Source organism: Ruditapes philippinarum, unplaced genomic scaffold (genome assembly GCF_026571515.1).
Source record: "Ruditapes philippinarum isolate M1 unplaced genomic scaffold, ASM2657151v2 ctg44_1_1_1_1, whole genome shotgun sequence".
Classification (NCBI taxonomy): domain Eukaryota; kingdom Metazoa; phylum Mollusca; class Bivalvia; order Venerida; family Veneridae; genus Ruditapes; species Ruditapes philippinarum.
Window position 1 is genome coordinate 226,861 of NW_026858399.1, and position 22,340 is coordinate 249,200.

At 33.7% G+C, this 22,340-nt stretch overlaps 1 protein-coding gene and 1 long non-coding RNA gene across 4 annotated transcripts in view; one reads left to right on the plus strand and one right to left on the minus strand.

Annotated features, from left to right (window-relative positions):
* The first annotated feature begins 195 nt into the window (after positions 1 to 195).
* LOC132753073 (ATP synthase subunit C lysine N-methyltransferase-like) overlaps positions 196 to 22,340 on the plus strand; it is a 57,572-nt gene continuing 35,427 nt past the window's right edge. For all 3 annotated transcript variants that reach the window (XM_060743483.1, XM_060743484.1, XM_060743485.1), the window contains exon 1: positions 196 to 348. In XM_060743483.1, the coding sequence (XP_060599466.1) occupies positions 303 to 348 (46 nt within the window). In that variant the 5' untranslated portion in view covers positions 196 to 302. The remainder of the gene's footprint in view (positions 349 to 22,340) is intronic.
* On the minus strand, positions 1,908 to 13,624 carry LOC132753074 (uncharacterized). The gene is made up of 3 exons (XR_009628903.1): positions 11,896 to 13,624; positions 7,406 to 11,140; positions 1,908 to 5,449 (listed from the first exon to the last, which is right to left on the minus strand). It is a non-coding gene; the product is annotated as an uncharacterized LOC132753074 (long non-coding RNA).

Genomic DNA, 22,340 nt, shown 5'->3' on the forward strand with positions numbered 1-22,340 from the left:
AAGATTTCGACCCGAGTGAGGATCGAACTTACAGCGGTGAGGGACCTGTGATTTCAAGTCGGCGACCTTAACCACTCGGCCACGGAGGCCCCCTGCAAGTCTGTCAGCCATGTCATTCCCTTAAAATTATGCCAGCATGACCAGGAGTCCAGACAAATGAAGGCGGAGCCGTACTTCAACAGAGGCGGAGCAAACAAAGTGATTGACACTCTCTCGGTCGTTACACTTTCTCAACCGTTAACTTTTAGAACGATCGGAATATTAGTAGGGCAACTCGTTATCGTAAAATCGAGGGGAAAATAATGACTGTATCCAATGTATCAAACGACGGATGTTTTTTGTGCCAAGGTATCTTATACAATACATATGCCCTGATGATAGTTTAAGTCAAAAATAATAGACGTGTACATTAGCGTGCGCTAGAGATATCAATCAATATGCACGGTAGTCGGACTATTCTCTCCCTTACCAGTTCCTTCCCTGACGTTTCCTCCCTGACGGTTCTCTCCCTATTTTGGGGGAGAACTGTCTGCATATTTGCAAATAGGCAGACAGTTCCTATCCATTCTTATTTTTATCATTACATTATTATTAAAGTATTTAGATGATAAATAAATGGGTAAGTTTATAATTAATTGATATAAATTAGAGAAAAAAATATTTTATTGAAGTATTTAGATGTTAAATAAATTGGTAACTTTATTATCAATTGATATAAATTAAATTAGAAATTTTTTTTAGCATATAAGTAAATTATTCTGATTTTTTTTATGTATACTTTTTAATGCGTTTAGTCATTGAAAATAATTTTCTTGATTAAGATAATTATAAGATACTGGTTGGGGAGATAACTTCGGCTGGTTGATAAACTCGGCTTTTTATAATTAAATCGAGTTATCAGAATTTTTAATCTAATCAAGCTCACCATCTCATACTATCGCTTGAATTCGACAATATCTGGAAGTTTTGTCAAGATTGGTAAGATATTTTAAAAAAAACACAGACTTTTACCTGTTTGTTTACAAAACATGCCTATAGAAAGTACGGGAATCCCATTGTTGTGTGTATGTGCAGCAGCAATCTCCTACGCAGTGATCTCCCCTTATCAGTACAGAGATCTCTGCCATCACAAACATTGAAATATCCAAATTTGGATATTTATATTTTTTAGCTTTTTAATTTATTTTTCATTATTTTGTGTACTTTTGATAATTTTTTGTTAAAATATAACGGACGTAGGTACAAAAAGTTAAAAATAAAACAGAAAGAGAAAAATGACGTTAGATTTTCTATGTAACGGTCGATATTTACATTTGAATTTCGACGTTACGTCATGTGACTTTCATCATCATGTGACGTCTGTAAAGGCAGTGATTACAATTCTGCCAAGGGAGGTAATCACTGTGAGGAGTTTGGTGCAGCAGATGCTCATTTTGAGGCCCGCACATGGGTACTTTTATATATTGACCGACTACCGATAATTTAAAGCAGACGACGTTTACGTATACATTTTGCAGATGAAATTCAGACTCACTTTTGTCTTGCTAACTCAGAAAAATGGCTGATTACACAATTGTAATCGATTGAAAGATTTATTGATGTTAAATGCTCCTTTTATATGTTAATGTGTAGGTTGAATACCACTAAATTTATTTATTCTTCACTCTGTTAAGCTAAGCAAAAATAAATTTGAATCACTTATTCTTTAACTACATATTTCGTTATTCGTTAATAAATGATAATGCATGTGTTTTTACGTAAAAAATGATTTATATGTTACATAGTACGTTGCATATAAATATGGTGTTATCATAGATATTCATTATACTAACATAATGCTCAACAATTTTGGTAACAAATATTTTTTATTTGTCAAAATTATAAAAAGAAATAATAAAATGTCTAAACATGTTATTTTACGTTTTTACTTACTCATTTAAGAAGAAAAACAAAGAGCCGGAATTATCTACTCGCGCGCGTTAAAAATATCATTTTTTCGCACATCTTCCAGGCCTCTCAAAATTACCCGTTTAATGTTTCTAAATATAACTTTTATGGTGATACCGGAAAATCGAAGAGCTGAAGTTTATTATGGTGCAAGATTCATCAGAATACGTAAACAAATAAATGAAATATGCCCCCAAAACACTGATTTTCGGCCGAGTTTATCTCCCAAACCAGTATTGTTATTATTTTTTTTTTTAAATAAATAAATGTGAAATTTATAAGCAAAATATGATTAATGAATTTTAATTGCTAAATTTTTTACTTTTGTATAATGAAAAAAGGAGTTCAATACACACACGTGTTAAGTTTGCTGTTAGTGATAATTGAGGTGTTTATTTATTTATTTATTACTCAAGAATCAAGGTGCTGATTAGATTAAAACAGCTGTGAAAAGGTGTTGATGAATAAGTATTTACAAGCTAGACCTTAACATAATTACAGGTGTCCAATCACTGTCCAATAATCTGTATCTCTCACAATGAAGGTGTTCATAGGATTAAAATACCAAAAAAGGTGTTAAATTTACAAACACTTTTCAGCTGATAAACATAAAACATAAAATGCATTAATATCAAACACATTCTTTTAATAATCTTCATTAAGAAATATTATTAGATAAAGTCAAAACTAAAATAATAACTTATAGAAAAAATGGGGGAGAACTGTCTGCATATTTCAAATTTGGGAGAGAACCGTCGGGGGAGGAAACGGTTAGGGAGAGAACCGTCAGGGAGAGGAACCGGTTAGGGAGAGAATAGTCATATTCACAAATTCGAGGCTGTGACTAAAAAAAGGATTGGAGCACCACACTAAATACCGTATTCCGGTATATACCGGACAAGGCGCTTGAATGATAAAATGCTAAAATCTTGTCTTTTTGCCCAACGGAATGAACTTTAACAGGTCTAATTCATCTTTTCACACCGAATCAAGTACGATAATCAAGGAAAAATGTAAAATTCGGCGAAAAAAACGATATTTGTCTATTTTGTGATCATGATTTCTGCAAGCGTCTAGAGGTACTGCTCCAATCCCGTATTCAGCTAAATCCCGAATTCGAAATCTTGCTAAACGCTGTTTTTGCCGTACTTTCTGTACATAGCTCTGGGGGAATTCTTTTTTTTTTTTTTTATTTATTCTCCAGTATAGATTCTATTTCATAATCATTATTAAATTATTGTAACCCTACTTCAGAGTTTTTACCGTTATCGGAAATACCAGAGTTTAGCTGTAAATACCGGAGTGACAACACGGCCATTATCAAGGCTTTGAACGAAACGAAAAGAAACGAATTCACCTAATGGAGCGAACTCGATGTTTTCGGCCTTTTTCAAAATTAAATTGAAATAAAACAGTTATTTCTTTATAAGAAAATAATTAAATATCATTGTATGAATAATTCCATACAAAAAATAAAGTAAATACACAAGTTTACGCAGAAAATAACTGTATTTATTATGGAAGATTCCACTACGTCTGTTTTATTTTTATTGATTTTCGTTATAAACAATTTATTTTTTGAAAAATTTGCAATAGATATTAAAGGAATATTGACAATTTTCAAATACATCAATTTTTTACACCTTAAACGGTAAAATAATGATAGAAAAATAGAAATATCATGTAACTGTGTTATGTACTTCATTTGGTGTAATTCCCCAGAGCTGGGACATACGATAACGGGACAAGCAACTCACGCTTTCTTATCAGTGCCAATGTTGGTGTCCAATTGGAATAGATCGATCGATAAGTGCCGTGTTTAAACGCCGTAATCACGGTACATGCCGGATTTATCAGATATATTCCGTGCATAAATTTTCCGGTGATTTCGGGAGGTGGGCATTGAATTAATAGGCCATCTTTTTTTAAAGGTTATGGGTAAATTTACCGTTTTTTAAATACTTTTTCATTTGATCAATTTTGAAAATATGAATAAATATTAAACAAATACAGAATAGTATTGGCATTTAAAAGTTTTCTCACATTTAATTATGATAGAAAATTTACGTTTTGTAATTAAAATACGTTCAGAAATAACTTCAATTATATTGTGTTTTTTTTCTGACTTTAATTTATATTAATTATATGATATAATTATGTCAAATTTGTCAATAAACATACAAATTATTTTGTATTGGGACGGCATATTAATTATGTAATTAAAGTGTACAGCTGCTTTAAACATGATTATAACATGTTATAATTTCTGATTTAATGAAATATCTGACCATTGTTTTATTAATGTTTGTTTGTATAATGGCCTTAGAAAACCTTTTGATGTTTAACATATTTTTCACATATATTTGTAATTATGTTCTTATTAAGCTTTCATCTTCATTTTTGAATAGATTGTTTTCTTACTACACACAACAATGCTCTTTTCAAAAATGCTGTTGAATGACACCCAGCAAACACAAGACGTCATACTGACGGCAGATTTAAGTCAGGTTCTGACGTCGGATGACGGTCGGAAAACGGTTGGATTTGAAAGTTTTTTTTGACGTAATAATCTGACGTCAGGTAGACGTCAGAATCTAACCATTATTTAACCTTCTTCTGACCAAAATCTGACCATTTTCCGACCTCAATCTGACCATTTTCCGACCTAAATCTAACCAGTTACTAACCATTTTCTGACCTCAATCTGACCATTTTCCGACCTAAATATTAACCCTTTTCTGCCCTAAATCTGGTCATTTTCTGACCTTCATCTGATCATTCCCCTAATCTTTTTTGTTTCACCACGTCATAAATATTTTCTGGCTAATCCTGATTTGATCGAATTTAATGTAACTCATTCTATTAAGTAACTTTCCCTCCAATGAAATGTATAACAGAAAACTAAAAGCAAAAATATGTTTAATGCTTTTTTAATTTAAAATAAAAGTTGCAATTTTAAGCGGATACATACAATTTTAGTAAATTCTGCAAGGTTAAATAATTTTTATAAATTAAACAAAATAAAACGTAAATTAAGTTAATTACAAAACAAAAAGGGATTACAAAAACAATGATATAAATGAAACTAAGAAAATATGTACAAATATTAAAGAACAAAACAATGTATGCACATTTCTATCAAAGTTTGCCTTATCAAATAAAATAATGAAAATATTATAATTTTAAGAAAAGTTAAAAGATTCTGATAATAATGTTTCAAGCAATTAATGACAGATTTTCAGTATTTTAACTATATTTCTACAGCATTTCTAAAACATTTAGTGCCATTTTGCATATTTTGACCTCCTTTGATAATTGTCAGTAATATATAAATTGCTGCCTTTTAGTTACTTCACAAAGTTATACTTTTAGATATCCATGAGAATTAGCACGAATTTTGAGGTGTGATGCTTAAAGATATGACCTTCTTTCAGCACCCCTCGTCTGTCCGGAGGATATGTAGCGTTTGTAGCGTCCAATAGCGTGTGTGACATCATTTTCACTGAAAAAAAAAGAAATATATGAAATATGTAAAAATAACAAGCAAAAATGTTTTCATGGTTATCTTAACATAATGAACAATTTTGCCAACTTTTTATAAGAGAGCTTTAACAAAAACTAGAACTGCCACTATCATGGCGTGAATACCCCCGCATACCACTTTGTCAGAATCAACAGTGGCCATTTAGAGCTCAAGGACAACCTCCCTGCCAAATCTGAGGTTACTAAGCCAGTGCATTGCTAAGTTATGTATTCTACATGCTTCAAATGTGAAAATGTCAAAATCAATACATTGCGGACAGGACATTCTTTAGCAATTGAGAAGAAAAGCTTTTTTTTTTGTCAGACTGTGACCTTGACCTTTGACCCAGTGACCTCAAAATCAATAGGGGTCACCTTATAGTCATGATCAACATCCATGCCAAATATGAAGACTGTGGGTCAAAGGAATCTTAAGTTAATGGGTGGACAAACTTTTTGAAGTCAAAGTCCTTATGACCTTGACCTTTGATCCAGTGACCTCAAAATCAAAAGGGGTCATCTACTAATCATGATCAACATCCATGCCAAATATGAAGACTGTGGGTCAAAGGAATCTAAAGTTATTGGGCAGATAAACTTTTTGAAGTCAAAGTCCCTGTGACCTTGACCTTTGACCTGGTGACCTCAAAATCAATAGGGGTCATCTACTAATCATGACTAACCTCCATTCCAAATATGAAGACTGTGGGTCAAAGGAATCTTAAGTTATTGGGCGGAAAAGCTTTTTGAAGTCAAGGCCCCTGTGACCTTGACCTTTGACCTGGTGACCTCAAAAACAATAGGGGTCATCTACTAATCATGACTAGTCTCCATGCCAAATATGAAGACTGTGGGTCAAAGGAATCTTAAGTTATAGGGCGGACAAGCTTTTTGAAGTCAAGGCCCCTGTGATCTTGACCTTTGACCTGGTGACCTCAAAGTCAATAGGGGTCATCTACTAATCATGACTAACCTCCATGCCAAATATGAAGACTATGGGTCAAAGGAATCTTAAGTTATTGGGCGGACAAACTTTTTGAAGACAAGGCCCCTGTGACCTTGACCTTTGACCTGGTGACCTCAAAATCAATAGGGGTCATCTACTAATCATGACTAGCCTCCATGCCAAATATGAAGACTGTGGGTCAAAGGAATCTTAAGTTAATGGGCAAACAACCTTTTTGAAGTCAAGGCCCCTGTGACCTTGACCTTTGACCTGGTGACCTCAAAATCAATAGGGGTCATCTACTAATCATGACTAACCTCCATGCCAAATATGAAGACTGTAGGGAAAAGGAATCTTAGGTTATTGGGCGGACAAGCTTTTTGAAGTCAAGGCCCCTGTGACCTTGACCTTTGACCTAGTGACCTCAAAATCAATAGGGGTCATCTACTAATCATGATTAATCTCCATGCCAAATATGAAGACTGTGGGTCAAAGGAATCTTAAGTTATTGGGCGGACAAGCTTTTTGAAGTCAAGGCCCCTGTGACCTTGACCTGGTGACCTCAAAATCAATAGGGGTCATCTACTAATCATGACTAACCTCCATGCCAAATATGACGACTGTAGGTCAAAGGAATCTTAAGTTATTGGGTGGACAAGCTTTTTGAAGTCAAGGCCCCTGTGACCTCGACCTTTGACCTTGTGACCTCAAAATCAATAGGGGTCATCTACTAATCATGACTAACCTCCATGCCAAATATGAAGACTAAGGGTCAAAGGAATCTTAAGTTATTGGGCGGACAAGAAAAAACCGACGGACGGACAGACGGCCGGACGGACGGACAAGCTGATTCCAGTATACCCCCCTTACAACTTTGTTGTGCGGGGGTATAATTAAAAGTAAACATAAATACTGAACATTTAAAAAGCCGCTTTTAAACTCCAGTTTAGTATGGATTAAAGTATGTTATAGAATTTACAAAAATATTACTGTCATATGTTTCTTTTTACATATTCACGTGTTTCCTCCCTCCGACCTTTGAGAGCATGTCCAACACTTTAACTACCTGAAAAGAAAATTATATTCCAAGTTATGTATATATTCTACGTTTGAAATAGAACAGTTACGCAAGTCTTAAATATTTCATAGTTTTAAATTAAAGAATTGATGCCGAAATGTCTGGAACCAAAACGTCTTGGGTTATCTTGGACCGGAACGTTTTGGGTTATTTGGGACCGAAACGTCTTGGTCCGAAATGCTCGAAATCGTACAAATTCATTCTCAATTCTCAGATTTTAACTGACAAAAACATCACAGTTTAAGAAAAATATGAAAACTAAGCATTCTCTTTGGTAGTACTGAAAGGCATATTATAAACTCTTTACAAGCAGAGTTAAAACATGTCAATTTTAAAAAGATTTATTATTAGACATTATCGCGAATTTGTGTGACATTTTACTTCAGCTGTTCAAATAATGATAATTAAATTTAAGAGTGCTTGCAATCATGCAAATATTTATCAAATACAAAGTAGAAATAAATCTAAATAAATTGAACTGACCTTTTTGTTCAAGAAAACCTATAATATTCACGTTATCAGTGCATCCTGATTCCTGCCAGACAGCCAAAACATAACGCCTACGAATTTGAATTTCCATCCACGTGACTTTAGATTCGAATTATAGGTTAATTATGTTTTCTTTCCCTTTTCTGTCACTATGATTAAATGTTAAAGCACTATTAAAAAACTCGTGATTTTGATACATATAATGTACCACAATTGAAAATATTATAACGTTAAATGATTGGAACTTGTAAACAGATCTGTGGCTATAAATAGATTTCATAACAATAACACATGTAACTTGCGCTATATACAGCGCCACCTTCTATATGTTTTATTAGGTTGCAGCGCCGCGATCTTGGTCTGTATTTATATAAGAACATTTCATTTGTAATCCAAATAACATTTGAAAAAAAGTTTAAATGATTATAACAGCGATCGAATAAGGATTATTTTTTGTTATTTTTTTACCTACCGTCAGGACACCGACCAGAACCTGGTGTTAGTACGACGTCAAAAAGAAACGTCTATTAGACATCGGTATTTTAACGTCAGATTTACGTCGTATTTTGGTCGCCGACGTCGTGACCAAAATCTAACATTAATCCGACGTTATTTTAACGTCATGTGTTTGCTGGGCAGTTTTAATTATAAATTATAACTCAAAAAGATAGCATTTAAGATGCAATGTTCATATATGAAATGAATACACAGATTCATATTTGCAAAGGCCACTGTGGTGAAGTTGTAAGCATACTGGTCATCAACCTATATACCCATGGTTAGAGTTCCAGCTTCGACCCATTTGTCATGTGACATTTCTGTATGTATATATATGCATCAGACCAGTGGACAATATCTGTGATTTTTAAACTGAACCATTGACTCATTAAAAGTCTTTTATACTTTTATTAAAAAGCTAGGCAGCATGAAGGACTACCTAGTTGATAAAAAAAACACCCTATCAAAATATTACACATTACAAAAGATTTCTTTTAAATATTTATTTCATCTTATGAATATTAGCTGTATAAATGTAAACATAATTGGAGTACAAAATATTTCACTAATACTCGTTGCATACCAACTTTTCATTTCAGGGTATAAAGCTATATAGTTGTTATCTTGAATTGCAAAAACAATATTGATGATATATATCATTATTCAATAGTTACATAATCCATATTTTTTTCAAAATGAGATGATATGCTCCAAAAAAACCCACTTAATTAAATAGTAGTAGAGGTGTATATTTTGTCGCAGAATGTTTTATTGTGAATTTTCATACAAATTCATGTGTGTTTAATAATTATAATGGAGAATTCTTTATTTTATTTTATGCTTTTCAGTGGATTACTGATTTATCCGTGAAAATTATATCTGGTAATTTCACAGTGAAAATTATCAAAATATAATTTCACTCTTTTCAATGACGAAACTACTTTTTTAAGATTTTCCCCATGTGGTACCTCAATTTTATTTTTGCTGACAATTCTGACAATGTCAGGCTGTTTAAAGAAAAAGCAAAACTGAAATTGATTAATAACTTAAATGTCAAAAGTAATAAAAAGAAGAAAACTTACTTCTATTCATTCAAATTCATGAAATTCCAATCACCAAATTTCGTTTTTTTGTTTCATTTTGACAGTCTCAAAAATACATTCCTTCCCCATGCAAAACTGCTCTTGATGACATTTGGGCATATTAAAGTATCCTACGAGCAATAACTGCCGTATGCTTTATGAAAAATTGAAAGCATTGACAGCCATAACTCGAAGAATAAGTTAAATCAACCCAGCGTTCTTGAGCAGGTTTCCAAGTTTTCCATTTTCCTAGCTCCTTTTCTGAATGTTTTCACATCTGTCAACACTTATTTTTTGTCTGTTACAATCCTCAAATAAGTTTTCTTTCTTTTAAAAATGTGTATGACTAACAAATCCAAATTATATCCCTCTGAATCTTACACAATTATTATGAAATACACAACTTTAAAAAATGGCTGCCGCTTACAATTTACAAAGCCAGGTCTAATATAAATTCGCACTAAGCAACAGAAATATGGATGGATGGTTGGACTTTTTCTCCTACAAGAATTGTTTGTTTTTATTATCAAAACAAGCGATCATTCATATTTTTTTAATAAAATTAATAAATATCACCGTCATTTAATGTTGATTGGCGGACTTATTTTTCAGCTCAAGACTTCTTTTTTTTAATGAGAAATTCCGAATAAATGGGGCTCTCAATGGGGGAAACAGTTTTAATATTAACGTTAAAATTATGGAAATTTCGTTTTAACTTGTTTTTAAGCATAAAATAAAAAGAAAATTTGTCTGTTTGTTGTGTAAGATGTAATTTTATTTCATCTCGTGAACTTTAAAAACAGTATTCTCACTCGTGGCTTCGCCACTCGTGAGAATACTGTTTTTAAAGCCCACTCGATGAAATAAAATTTCATCTTACACACAAACAAACAAATATCCTCTATATAACTTTTCAATGAAATACCAAAACGCTATGAAAACATTGTAATTTTACTAAAAGCCTCCAGATTCATCCTAATTTTTTAGAAAATTTTGAAGCGTAAAATATTGTGAAATGAACAAAGAAAGTATTTGACACATTGAAATCTACATCAATTACCAAAAAGAAGTCAAAATATGCATAAAATTAATAAATGGCCCCTACTGCGTTAGTAACGCAGTATAAATATGGTGATAAATACTGCAAAATACAGTCATTAATTGCACATAAGATATAGATTATCACTTGAATCTTTAATCTGTTTACTTTTCTTAAAGTTTTAGTATGTTTTTTTTCCAAGTGTAATTTCTTTGGAATATTTTGGGTCATCTGGAGGCATGCGGCTTTGAAAAAATGTTTCATCAGATATATGAATGCACAAGTAGGTCAAACTTCATTTTCTCTGTGTCACGAATACATATTTTAATCCTTGGTGAATCACTGATTACAACACTGTCATAAATCAAGATAACTGGATGGCATAAACTTCATTTGCAGAGTGTCCAACTGAATCGACAAATTCATGGTATCTAATGTGACCTTACACTCAGTATTTTGTTCATCATTACTGGTATTCTCAAGCAAAAAGAAGTTTGTGAAGAAAGCATCTGATGGAAAGTTTTCAATCTTCGATAAACCTGCAATTGAGATTGATATTTATTATACAAAAAATAAAGAAATAAAAGACTATAAAGGTGCAAATAACAATTGACACCATGACAGGATATCCTTCATGATATCCAATGACACAACTAAGGAATCTATAATTTTTAATAAAGATGTTTTTTTTTTCCATTCAGATAACAAATTATAGTTTTCAAAAATAAAAAGAAACCCTACCTATTTCTAAAACATGAACTGCAAATTCATCAATTTATGGTTTGGTCTCAGATTTCACCAAAAAATTGTTGAAATTTGACACTGCATAATGAAAAATCATACAAAATAATTGATCCAATTCTACTCTCTTGCTATAAATATGTCTATGTTTTACTAAAAAAATACTAACATGGGACAAATTTAATTGACATATAACGTTCATTTACGGGACAAAAAATGTACATCACGTTAGCATTCCGCCATTTTATTTTTCGGATTTTTGTCACAGTTCATAAAATTGGAACCCGTAAAATTTCCCTTTAACTCACTAAAGTTCCATAATCTTAATGTTAAACCAAAGATATTTAAAGGATCTTTCAAAATATTCTGCCAGTTTTCTTGTAATTTACTTCTTTAAACGAAGTTTTGCAGACAAAAATTACCCTTTCACGGCGATCAACACAACAACATCAGTTCGATTGAGATTTTTATTCTTTCAACAGAACACAGTTTTCACATTAGAAACTTTAAACACCATGTTAAAAATACATCGGATCAATGTCATGATACTTACAGAATTATTTTATTTACTTTCCGAGGACTTCAACCCCATAAAGTAAACATACCGATCAATTTTCTTGACGAACATTTCCTCCGCCTTGAACTAAATTTGTAAAATGGCGGCGCTGATTCCCGATTGGACGAAAACACACAGGAGCGCTAATCTCTGTGTTTCCCGTCCCGTTATCGTATGTCCCAGCCCAGAGCTATATCCGTAACGTACCGGAAAACGGTGTTTGGCTAGGTTTTCGAAAAGGTCAATTATTATAGATATTAGAATTTTTTGCTATATTGGTTTGATACATACGGAATTTGCATGACCAGAGTTTCTAACTTGCATTATGAAGTCATTTATGTACATTTTTTATGACAGCCACACTTTATCCTTGCATGTAGCCACACTTTATCCTTGCACATACATGCAATATTTCCAGCCACCAAAATAGATTTGTCTTTAAGAAAACAGGGGATTTGGTAGTCTGGAGTTCCTTCCCCTTATACTACTTTCCATAGTAAATGTAGGCAGGGAACCAGACTAGGGATTTGGTAGTCCTATAACATAAGACGTTTCCGTTAGTACTACGTACACTCCAGTGTGTACACTTGTAGTGTACGTAGTACTAACGGAAACGCCTTATGTTATAGGACTAGGGATTTGGACCATAAATAGGGGGATTTTTTAAGCATTTAGCGTAAACCAGTCGTAATTTTTAAATTATGCAAAAAGATATCCCTGTTTCTCGTATTATCGTGGTTTTTCATATTATCGTGGAATAGTTAAAACGGATGGAAGCAAAGCTCACGACTTCCGTCGATATCCGAATACTTGTCTATTTAGCAGAGCTGTTTCATCTCCGGCAAAAATAAAGAAAGAAATGCGACAAAAACTGATAAAAAAACCAAAAAAACTGGAAATTATCGTAAAATCCAGGGAAAAAACATTAAATTTATCCGTTTTTTCCCAAAAATCATCAATTTTCTAGTTTTTTCCATGTTGCAGAAACCTGTAGCAGGTCTCTGACACAATCTCTTCAAATGATGGTCTCACACTACTATATGTCAAGTCAAGGAAGTCAAATCGAGTAAATTTTAGTCGGATGCATCAACAATAAACATAAGCTCTGATATTCAATTCTATGACTTGAATTTAAAAATGTATTTATATGATTATGCTAAATACTGTATTTTCTTCTGCAAAATGGACAGAGATAGTTTACCGTACAAAGATGCCTAATTTTCGTCAAAAGTATGGAAATACTTTGGCTTTTCTAAAATTGATGAAGCTAAAGTAATCTGTAAAACGTTCCAGTGGTGGTACTACAAACATGAAAAGGCACCATAATGCAGGGTTTTCATTTTTATGTGAGGCAAAAGATGCTCCAAAGAAAACAACCAATTTTGACAAGGTTCAATGGTGATACTTTAATATACAGGCTGAAAATACAACCCATTTTTATAGCATTTTACCTGATACTTTGGATCCCCAATCGGTTAATAATGAAAACCCTGATAATGTTTACTTGTAAAGAAATTTAATATAAAACAAGAAATGTCGAACGACACATATGCCCCCCTTTCTAGCCCTTGCCTCACATTATTGGTAATTTTTAGCTCGACTATTCGATAAGAATAAGTAGAGCTATTGCAGTCACCCGAGCGTCGGCGTCCGCGTCGGCGTCCGCGTAACCACTTATGTTAAAGTTTTTGTAATAGTTCAAATATTTTCAAAGTCCATTGACATATGGCTTTGAAACTTTGCACACTTGTTCACCATCATGACCCCAACCTGGAAACAGGAGGAGGTAACTCTATCAAGCATTTTGACAGAATTATGCCCCTTTTTCGACTTAGAATTTACATTAAAGTTTTTGTAATAGTTCAAATATTTTCAAAGTCCATTGACATATGGTTTTGAAACTTTGCACACTTGTTCACCATCATGACCCCAACCTGTAAACAGGAGGAGGTAACTCTATAAAAGCATTTTGACAGAATTATGCCCCTTTTTCGACTTAGAATTTACGTTAAAGTTTTTGTAATAGTTCAAATATTTTCAAAGTCCATTGACATATGGCTTTGAAACTTTGCACACTTGTTCACCATCATGACCCCAACCTGTAAACAGGAGGAGGTAACTCTATCAAGCATTTTTTTTACTATCAAGCACTAAGAATAGTCGAGCGTTGCTGTCCTACCGACAGCTCTTGTGTTATAGAAACTTGCCATAAATTGGTACATTGAAGTGTTCAATTATGGAAAAAAGAAAACAAATGAAGACTTTGTGATAAATAGTTTTCAATAAGCGGAAACCATTCTGACATTTAAGGCCCCTGTGGCCAGGACCTTTGAACTAATGACCCCAAAAGCAATACGAGTCATCTGCTTGTTATGACCAATCACTATGTAAAATATGAAGACTTTGTGATAATTATCTTTTAAGAAAATAAGCTGAAATCATAATACCATTCAAGGCCCCTGTAACCTTGACCTTTGACCCCAAAATCAATAGGGGTCATCTACTAGTTATGACCAATCACTATGTGAAATATGAAGACTTAGTGATGAATACATTTCAAGATAATCAGCGGAAACCATTCTGACATTTAAGGACCCTGTGACCTTGACCTTTGACTTTGTGATCCCAGAATCAATAGGGGTCATCTACTAGTTATGACGAATCAGTATGTGAAATATGAAGACGTTGTGATGAATTGTAACCAAGATAATGAGCGGAAACCATTCTGATTTTTAAGCCCCCTTGACCTTTGACCTAGTGACCCCAAAATCAATAGGGGTCATCTACTAGTTATGACCAATCAATATGTGAAATAAGAAGACTTTGTGATAAATAGTTTTCAAGATAATTAGCGGAAACCATGTGGTCTACTGACGGAGAGACAGTTAGCAGACAGACATTAGCAAAACAATAAACCCCCTCTTCTTCGAAGGGGGGGCATTATTATCCCTCGTAAATGTGTTCTGCTATATATTTGAATGGCTGGATTATAAAGTCTTATGTAATATTATAATTTGACATAAAACATTTATTCAGTGGTGTATCGTAAACCGGTTTGTGAATTGCTCGTCTGCATCTGGAATCATATGGTATCACCTCTACCCTGACAATACACAGCTCTAGAAGTATGTCCGAGGTATTACCAACTTGCACCTGATTTATTTTAAAGTTGAAAATATGTTAAAAATACCAAGACATAGTGTATTGTAAAATTTAGTTTCATTTGTAACAATTATGTTTTTAATTTTTTGATGGTTGGATTTTTGAAAATCGGTGGAATTTGTGGAATCTCCACAGCAGGAGATGGGTGACAAGGCCAAAAATCAGGGGATTTTGTCTCTCGGCGGGAGATGTGGCATGTATGTCTTTGCATATCATGGCTAATTTCTTAAGAAAGAATGTTAAAATCGCTAAAAATACTTGAAAAAAAAAAAAAAACAAAGAAAAAAAACAACATGAGTTGCCTAGATTGGGATTTGAACCCTAGACCTCTCACTTCCTAAACGAGCGTGTAACCCCTGGACCACGGGGAAGTTATGAGAAAACAGTCTGAAGCAAATCATGTTATTCTAAATTAGGGTTTGTAATATTATTAATTTTGAGATATTTTGTTCACGGTTACAAACCTGTTGTTTAACACTGATGTAAATAATTTAGCAAAACAGTCCATGTATATAATATTTTACTACTTACTTGACAGTCAGATTTATTTGTGAAATATGCCCTGAAGTATAGCTTAAAATAGTGCTTTGTTTACGTGGGTTCTTTACTTATAAGACCGTTACTTATTGTAGAAATTTATTATCAATTGTCGACTGCCCTAAATTTGTCCCTGTCCTAGAGGCAACATCCTTAATTTATTTTTCAGAAAGTCTAAATAAAAAATGGTCATTTAGGCGGCGTTTAATTCCGATCACAATAATCCGAAGCTTTACGGAAATAGCCGAGCAATTTTCATTGATTAGAATGATATTCATCCGCGTAATTTGTGATTGTGCATTTATTGACAATTCTATAAGCCAGAGCTACTTTTAAACTTTGAATGCATTATAATTCGCTGGATACTTGTAACAAAATAAAAATATTTCTTTCTTTTACATCGCTAGTTTTCAGCTGTTTTGAAGACTACTTTATGTTGTTAGGATTGTTGGGAAGATTGAATGTCAGCATTGTATTTCCTGATCTGCAATCAGAAAATACAATATAGATTATCAATATTATTGACCTTTTTGAAAACCTAGCTAAACACCATTTTCTGATACATTACTGATTTACCTCTGGGGAATTACACCAAATGAAGTACATAACACTATTACATGATATTTCTATTTTTCTATCATTATTTTACCAATTAAGGTGAAACAACTTGATGTGTTTGAAAAAAATAGTATGTTCCTTAATATTTATTGCCATTTTTTTTCGAAATAGAAATTGTTTATAATGAAAATCAATAAAATTTAAACACAGTAGTGGCATTTCCATAATATAAGATAGAGATATTTTCTGTGTAAACTTGTGTCTATACTTTATTTTTTTGTACGGAATTACCCACTTAATCATATCTATTTTTCATAAAGCCTCTGGCTTCACATGTATACAATAGCATGTTATTCTAACACTCACTTAATCAAGCGCATTTTAAAAAACAGAAATTACGTCACTATTACGTTCCGGATGAACGGCAAATATCCACACTATCCGATCATAGTTATTCTAGCGCTTGTTCAGGCAGCATGGCCGAGATAGGCATGGTGATTGTTTTGTAAGTTTTGCTAGTTATCCTGTTTTAACTAGCAGATTTTTTCTTAGAATTTGTTTATTATGCTGTGTTACGGCTTTGATATTTATATTTTTATGCCCCCAAAGGGAGGCATAATAGAATCGCACCGTCTGTCCGTCCATCTGTCTGCTTTTCTTGTCCGGGACATAACTTTGAAACAACATGAGGTATCAACATGAAACTTTGTAGGTAGATAGAGCTCATTGAGTAGGTGTGCAGTGCACAAGAACCGTAACTCAGCCTTGCCTAATTTTTGAATTATCGCCCTCTGTTTATTTTTACACTTTGAACTTTGTCCGGGACATAACTTTAAAACTATAAGAGGTAAAACATAAAACTTTGTCGGTAGATAGATCTCTTTGATAAGGTGTGCAGTGCACAAGAACCGTAACTCTGCCTTGCCTAGTTTTTGAATTATTGCCCTTTGTTTATTTTAACACTTTGAACATTGTCCGGGACATAACTCTAAAAGTATAAGAGATATCAACATGAAACTTTGTAGGTAGATGGATCTCATTGAGTAGGTGTGCAGTGTGCACAAGAACCATAACTCTGTCTTGCCTAATACTTGAATTATTGCCCTTTGTTTATTTTTAATTTTTGAACTTTGTCCGGGACATAACTCTAAAACTAAAAGAGGTATCAGCATGAAACTTTGCACATAGATAGATCTCATTGAGTAGGTTTGCAGTGCACAAGAACCATAACTCTGCCTTGCCTTATTTTTGAATTATTGCCCTTTGTTTATTTTTACACTTTGAACTTTGTCAGGGATATAACTCTAAAAGTATAAGAGATATCAACATGAAACTTTGCAGGTAGAGAGGTTTTATTGGGTAAAAGTGCAGTGCTAAAGAAAAATAACTCTGCCCTGCCTTATTTTGAAGTTATTGCCCTTTGTTTATTTTGACACGTTGAACTTTTTTCGGGACATTACTCTAAAATTATAAGAGATATCAACATTAAACTTTTAGGTAGATAGGTCTCATTTAAGTGCATTGATAAAGAACCATCACTCTGTCTTGCCTTATTTTGAAGTTATTGCCCTTTGTTTATTTTTACACTTTGAACTTTGTCCGGGACATAACTCTAAAAGTATAAGAGATATCAACATGAAACTTTGTAGGTAGATAGATCTAATTGGATAGAACTGCAATGCTAAAGAACCTTAACACAGGCTTGTCTAATTTTGGAGTAATTGACCTTTGTTCATTTTTAGCTCGACTTTTTTTTTTTTTTTTTTTTAAAAGTAAAGGTATTGCTATAGTCGCGGCGGCTTTGCTGTTGCCGTCGCAAACTTGTACCTGGATCATAACTTTTTTTATTTCTTGGTGTATTGTCTTCATACTTGGCCACAACAACCCTTGGGACAAGACCTTTCAGTAGACCACACTAACCTTGACCTTCATCCAAAAATGACCTTGACCTTCAAGGTTAAAAGTCCAAATTTTGCTTGTTCATGCTGTTCGTGGCTGTAACTTTGTTACTTTTGAATGGATTGTCTTCAAACTTAAACATAATAATCTTCAAGGATATCCCTTAAATATAATTAGACAGACCTTGACCTTCACTCATAAATGACCTTGACTTTGAAGGTCAAATTATTGAAATTTTCATTTTTTTGGCTATTATTGGCTGTAACTTTGTTATTTTTGAATGGATTGTCTTCAAACTTGAACATAATAATCTTCAAGGATAACCCTTAAAAATAACCAGGCAGACCTTGACCTTCACTCGTTATTGACCTTGACTTTGAAGTTCAAATTATTGAAATTTTCATTGTTTTGGCTGTAACTGGCTGTAAGTTTGCTATTATTGAAGGGATCAACTTCATATTATAACAGAACATACTTCAAAAGGACAAGACCTTGTTGTTTATCAAACACTTGGGCTCTTTAATGACCTTGACCTTGAAGGTTAAATTACTGAATTTTCTCAGATTTATGCATTAAATGACCTTATATATTTATTGGTGTGTGTGTGTGTGTGTATATATATCATCATCATCATCATCATCAACAACAACAAAACGTGTCACCACCATTACGTGTCACCACCACCAATTGTCACCGCCACCATGTGTCACCACCACGTGACACCACCACATGATACCACATGTCACCACGTGACACAACATGTCACCACCATGTGACACCACATTACACCACCACGTGACACCACATGTCACCATGTGTCACCACCACGTGACATGACGTGACACCACCACATGTCACCACGTGTCACCACATGTCACCACCATGTGATACCACATGTATCTATTTATAGAATTTTCTATTTAAAGAATTGCGTGTTTCTATTTATAGAATTGCGTATTTCTATTTATAGAATTTTCTATTTATAGAATTGCGTGTTTCTATTTATATAAATATATATATATAAATTAGTATATTTATATATACAAAATATATAGACAAAACTAATGTGACAAGACAGACTGATTAAATTTATAAAAAAGAAACGTTAATATTTTGTTCAAACATTTCTTTTTTTGCTTTTAGAGAAAGGAAAAAGTCGAGCGTTGCCCCCGCCCGTCGGTGGCTCTTGTTACACTTTGAATTTTACCCGGGACATAACTCTGAAACTATAAGAGATATCATCGAGAAACCTCATAGATAGATAGATCTCATTGAATAGCAATGCAGTGCAAAAAACCATAACTCTGCCTTGCCTAATTTGATGTTTTTGACCTTTGTTCATTTTTTTATACTTTCCTGTGTCCAAAACCTTCTCGGGGAGCATCACCCAGTTCAACCGGTTCTTGTTCTTTTCTGCCTGTGTTGAAAACTGTGGTTGCTATGGCAACAAATAGACTGAAAATATGGCAAATTTAACACATAAACTGGATCCAGTGATAATGCAAAAAGTACTGAAAATATTTTTATGAAACTTAAAATATGGATAGATGACTGTACAGAGATTATACACATGATTTTAAACTTGACTATAGGGAGTATATTGAGAGCTGTCATACTTACAATACGTTGGCAACCTCGTCAAGATTTGTGGTTCTAGTTTTTACACTTTTTCAATATAAGTTCTTTATTTCTTAAGGTTTCAAATATAAGTTTCTGGTCATCAACCACATGATATCTGACAAGGTTTACAACTCTAGAACAAAAAATATCAGAATTACCTCCCTTCAACTAAGAATTTTCATGAAAAAATGTTGTTTTTATTAGCTCACCTTGCACAAAGTGCAGGTGAGCTTTTAGGATGGCCAACCAAATGGCGTCCGTCGTCTGTCGTCCGTCCACATTTTAAATATTCTAAGGACATCTTCTATGTTACCGCAAGGCCAATGTTAATGAAACTTGGCAGGAATACTCTTTGTATGAAGCTCTATCAAGATTGTTCAAAGAATTCCATTTCATGCAGAACTCTGGTTGCCATGGCAACCGAAAGAAAAATCTTTAAATATCTTCTTTTAAAGAACCGTAAGAGCTAGAGCTTAGATATTTGGCATGAAACATCTTCTAATGAGTGTCTACCAAGTTTGTTCAAATAAAAGCCCTAGGGTCAAAATTGGCCCGGCCCCAGGGGGTCATTGATTTTCCCTATATGCATATAGTAAAAACTTAAAATCTTCTTTTAAAGAACCCAAAGAGCTAGAGCTAAGATATTTGGCATGAAACATCTTCTAGTGAGTGTCTACCAAGTTTGTTCAAATAAAAGCCCTGGGGTCAAAATTGGCCCACGGCCCGGGGGGGTCATTGATTTTCCCTATATGCATATAGTAAAAACTTAAAAAATCTTCTTTTAAAGAACCGTAAGAGCTAGAGCTTAGATATTTGACATGAAACATCTTCTAGTGAATGTCTACCAAGTTTGTTCAAATAAAAGCCCTGGGGTCAAAATTGGCCCTGTCCCAGGGGGTCATAGATTTTCCCTATATGCATATAGTAAAAACTTAAAAAATCTTCTTTTAAAGAACCCAAAGAGCTAGAGCTAAGATATTTAGCATGAAACATCTTCTAATGAGTGTCTACCAAGTTTGTTCAAATAAAAGCCCTGGGGTCAAAATTGGCCCCGCCCCAGGGGGTCATTGATTTTCCCTATATGCATATAGTAAAAACTTAAAAAATCTTCTTTTAAAGAACTCAAAGAGCTAGAGCTAAGATATTTAGCATGAAACATGTTCTAATGGGTGTCTACCAAGTATGTTCAAATAAAAGCCCTGGGGTCAAAACTGGCCCGCCCCGGGGGTCATTGATTTTCCTTATATGTGTATAGCAAAAACTTAAAAATCTTCTTTGAAAAAACCCAAATAGCTTGAGTTTAGATATTATACATGAAACATTTTTAAGTAAATATCTACAAAGTTTGTTCAAATAAAAGCCCGGGGGTCAAAACTGGCCCTGCCCCAGGGTTGTCATTGTTTTTAACTATATGTGTATAGTAAAAACTTAAAAATCTTCTTTTAAAAAACCCTATGAGCTAGAACTTAGATGTTTAGCATGAAACATCTTCTTATGGGTGTCTACCAAGTCTGTTCAATTAAAAGCCCTTGGGTAAAAATTGGCCCGGGGGGGGGGGGGGGTCTATATACAGGTGAGCGACCTCAGGGCCATCATGGCCCTCTTGTTTTAAAATAACTTCTTTATTTCTTAATGTATCTACTTCAAACTTCATATATATGTATCTTATTATCACTCAAATCATTTTTAAGAAGGTTCAATACTCTAGCAAGACTATTTCCAGAAACATGTCACCCTTGAACATAGATATTTTTCGAGAAATTGGTACTTTTTACTCCAACTTTTTCATTCCTTATAGGATTTACTTCAATTTCCAACGACAAGGTTTATAAGTCTAGCATGTCTGTTCATGAAAATTGTTTCCTGAGATCACTTTTAAAGAACTTTTTTAACAAATTTACTTAATAATTATAGAGAAAAGTTGAAATATTAGTTATACTTATTCATCCTGAGAAAATTGGACCTTTTGATTATCTTTTGTATAAACATAATTCCCTTACTAGGCAGGAAAAGTCAACATATTACCAAAACCTAAACACATAATGTGACATAACTATGATACAGTCAAACTTAGAACTTAAATCATGCCATTCATTCATTCAGTGGCATAATTGAATGGCCAATTATACTTCACAATGTTGCTGGGGTTCAAACCTGTAGGGACCTAACCAGTTAGGGATTGCTTGCAATACTATGATAATTGCTTGTTATTATTATTTTTTTTGTCCCCTCTACGGAGTAGTGGCGACATATAGGGATCACTTCTCCGTCGTCTGTCCGTCCGTCTGTCTGTCCGTCACAAAACTTGTCCGGACTACTCCTCATAAACTACTTGTGCAATTTCATCCAAACTTTACAGGAATGATCAGTACCAAGTCTAGTTGTGCATATTGTCAGCATTTTCCGGTTCAATGATTTTTGTCAGGGTTATGGCCCTTTAATAATTTTTATTTTTAGAGTTTGTCCGGACTACTTCTCTTATACCACTAACGCAATTTCAATGAAACTTTACAGGATTGATCTGTAGCTCAAGTCCTTGCGCATATTGCACGGGTTTTTCGGTTGAATGATTTTTGGCCGAGTTATGGCCCTTTCATAAAAAAGGTGTTTTTTCTGTGTGTTGCCAGATACACAAAAGCTTGTCCGGACTACTCCTCATAAACTAC